This window comes from Saprolegnia parasitica (assembly GCF_000151545.1).
Source record: "Saprolegnia parasitica CBS 223.65 unplaced genomic scaffold supercont2.64, whole genome shotgun sequence".
Lineage (NCBI taxonomy): Eukaryota > Oomycota > Saprolegniomycetes > Saprolegniales > Saprolegniaceae > Saprolegnia > Saprolegnia parasitica.
This window is the reverse complement of record NW_012156458.1, coordinates 205,586-208,489: the sequence shown is the minus strand read 5'-3', so window position 1 is coordinate 208,489 and position 2,904 is coordinate 205,586. Positions and strand designations below refer to the sequence as shown.

At 54.9% G+C, this 2,904-nt stretch overlaps 2 protein-coding genes across 2 annotated transcripts; one reads left to right on the top strand and one right to left on the bottom strand.

Annotated features, from left to right (window-relative positions):
* Nucleotides 1-88: 88 nt before the first annotated feature.
* SPRG_10810 (hypothetical protein) lies at nucleotides 89-718 on the top strand (the record flags this gene model as incomplete). The annotated part of the gene is made up of 2 exons (XM_012350371.1): nucleotides 89-378; nucleotides 424-718. 2 exons carry the CDS (start codon nucleotides 89-91, stop codon nucleotides 716-718), a joined length of 585 nt encoding a protein of 194 aa, XP_012205761.1.
* Nucleotides 719-2,280: 1,562 nt separating this feature from the next.
* Nucleotides 2,281-2,840, bottom strand: SPRG_10809 (hypothetical protein; the record flags this gene model as incomplete). The annotated part of the gene is made up of 2 exons (XM_012350370.1): nucleotides 2,281-2,575; nucleotides 2,635-2,840. 2 exons carry the CDS (start codon nucleotides 2,838-2,840, stop codon nucleotides 2,281-2,283), a joined length of 501 nt encoding a protein of 166 aa, XP_012205760.1.
* Between the last annotated feature and the right edge of the window lie 64 nt (nucleotides 2,841-2,904).

Below are 2,904 nucleotides of genomic sequence, written 5' to 3'. Positions count from 1 at the left end.
CTTCCCGCATGCGTTCGAGGACTCGGTCAAAGTCGAGTGGGGTCGCCGCGGCCGCCAATTTATATTTCAACAAGTCATTTCCGGGTCGATGGAAGACGCAGCCAAGACGTTGTGGTCGCTCAACCGCGCCGACGGCAACCACATCGTTCCTGGCAAGCAAATCCCCGACGGTCTCGTACAAGTGCTCCACGCCACCAAAGAAAATAGCCAGCGCGTGAGCTACGCACGCGAAGAATTCATGGAAGCGTTTGGTCCGTCGGTCGAACACGTGCTGCATCTCCGCGTGATGGAGAAAGACCGCATCTTGATCATGGCCCGCACGATCGCCCAAGACGCAGCGTTTGCCCCGCGCGTGGTCCGCCAGTCGTGCCGCGAATGGTATGGCTTCAACTGCAGAAAAACCGCATTTTCGGCCATGCGTAGGAACGAAATTCGAGATATTGGCAATGGCCAGAGCCTTGTGCGCTCGGTTGTGTTTGCCGAGCCCGCGGCGGCGTACGAGACGATGACCGAGTACGTGCTTGATCTATTCCCGCATGAGTATGAGCGCGCGCTTGCGATGCGCAAGGACGATATGGTCGTCGGGTCCCTCGAGTGGGAAAACTATCTCCATCGGTTCATGCTCACGCTCGGCGTTGCTTGCTCGCGCCACTACTTTGCTTTTTTCAACAAAATACTTGGCGATGTACAGGACCGACCGCACATGTACTCGTTTTAATACCATTGGAATGATTGACAGTGCCTCGGGTTTTGCCACTCTACTATCAATATATCAATATATCAATCGGCTTGGACGATCAAAGAGCTCGCTCTACTTTCATCCAGGGCCCGTATTAAATTCCAAACCATCCCCCCGATGACCCGAGGCAGTGTATCGCAAACGTACGTTTGCTCCAAAGGTTTTTTCTGGAAACAGGAGGGTTAGAATTGTGTTGCATCTGGAGTACAGGTAGATTTCTAGTTGGGTATGATGTACGTCAGCGCAGACGCGAGAGTCCACGGACGACGTATCTACAAGAGGACTCGCATCAGCGTCAACGCGTCCTACCTGAGTGTACGGATAGCGCATGATGGATTTCTCTGCCAGATGCACAGTCAAAACGACTAGGACCAGAACGCTGTGCATGAGAACCTGGACGTGCGTTGCGTTGTCCTCAGCGAACCACATCAACGAGCCAGCAGTCGAAAGTTGTGTGTTTGTCGTAGCGGAAGACACGTTGGAGGAAGGGTGGCCGGGTGAGCCTTGACCAAGTCCTTGGGCTACGAGATCTCGAGCACGAGGCTGGTGCATCTTGCGTCAGGCGAGTGTCGACGACTCGTCATCGAAGAGCTGGAGATCTACTTGACCTGGAAGCATGGCGTCGGGTGTGACCCACGCGAGCTCGTACCAATGGACCAGCAGGTGCACCGCCAGCACAATGATCAAGTTTCTATTAGGCAGCACGTTTGGGGCAACCGTCTTTCGCGACCCGTTGGTAGTTGGTGGTCGCAGCGTGTGCGTGGAGATCCCTTTGGCTGGAGTGACGACTGCGCGTAAGCCGCTGCGTCTTTTTGAGGTAGCCAGAGTTGGAAGTGAGCGCATCGACCAGCGCGAGTTGGCGAGCAAACACAGCGCCTACGATGCATGCTGTCGGCAAGCAGCAATAAAGGGCATATTTGTTGACCCTTCCAGCCAATTGCGTGCACCTCCTGCCAAGGTGATCGTGTGACCGGAGCAGTGCTGCCAATCTATCTGTTGGATAATTCACACTGTCGACAACGTTCACACACCCATGCGAAAGTCTTGCTGAATAGAGCGATGGACGCGAGTAAACGTGATACTAAACATACATCTGTTGACTGGAAGGCGAACACCGAGAGGGTTGGTTGAGACCCTTTCGACCATCCACCTTATTGTCGCGCTGCACCGTCGGCTCGGGCTTGGCCACATGCGCGTCCGATACGCCAATGGCCCAGATAGTTCGTTGTTCAGAAACATTTTGTTCCCAGTATTAGACTGTTTACGACAAGACCAGGTACTCGTAACATCGAATAATATATCCTGTCCTACGCGGTGCGCACTTGCTCTTCGGTGCAAACTTGTGTCCTATGCACGTAGGGGTTTCCCCATGAGGCTCGCCTTTGACCATAGCCATCTATCACTGCCTCTCCGTCTGCCCTAATCTGGTGACATTGGAACCGACAGCGCGCAAAAATGCAGAGCCAACAAACAAGGGGATCCAACCAACCAGCCTTCACCCTGGTGATTGTTGCGATAGAAAAAAGTATAAAGACGCTAGGCTATATCGCTACGTCAGCCTTCGGATGCGCTTGCACCTGCTCTAGAGCGCGCTCCAATGCTGCAAAGCACTGATCGACGCACGCAATACCATGCGTCAGCATGACGCGATGCAAGTAGGGCTCCCACGACGGGCTACCCTCGTCGTGTCCGTCGAGGCTGTCGAGCGCGAGGGCGTACTGCGCTGGGTACAGCGTCTGCATGTACGCGGCGAGCGACGAAAATCTGGCGCGCGGCTCAGTGAAGGCGACGGCGCGCACCAGGCAAGTGTCGCCTCCAATGTCTCGGACCTCACACCTACAAAAAGTCGCATCGACTGGCCGTGTGGACGGACAAGAAAGTTGGCAAAGCCGCACCATTCTTGGAACGACTCGTCGTGGTCGTACGGTTGCAGCGCCTCGTCCGACGCGATCGTTCGGTGCGCAAGCACAGTGCGTTCGTCGAGCAAAATGCGAACATGAAAGACGCGCTGAACCACGGTGTTGCCGAGAGACTCTTGGATGTAGCTCAGCTGATGCGTATCGTTCGTCTCTGCATGCAGCACCTGCTTGGATAAGAACATGAGTGCTTATGGCGCCGGAGAAGGAGCAACTACCTGGACCCTCGGTTCGTGGTCGTCAAAAGCG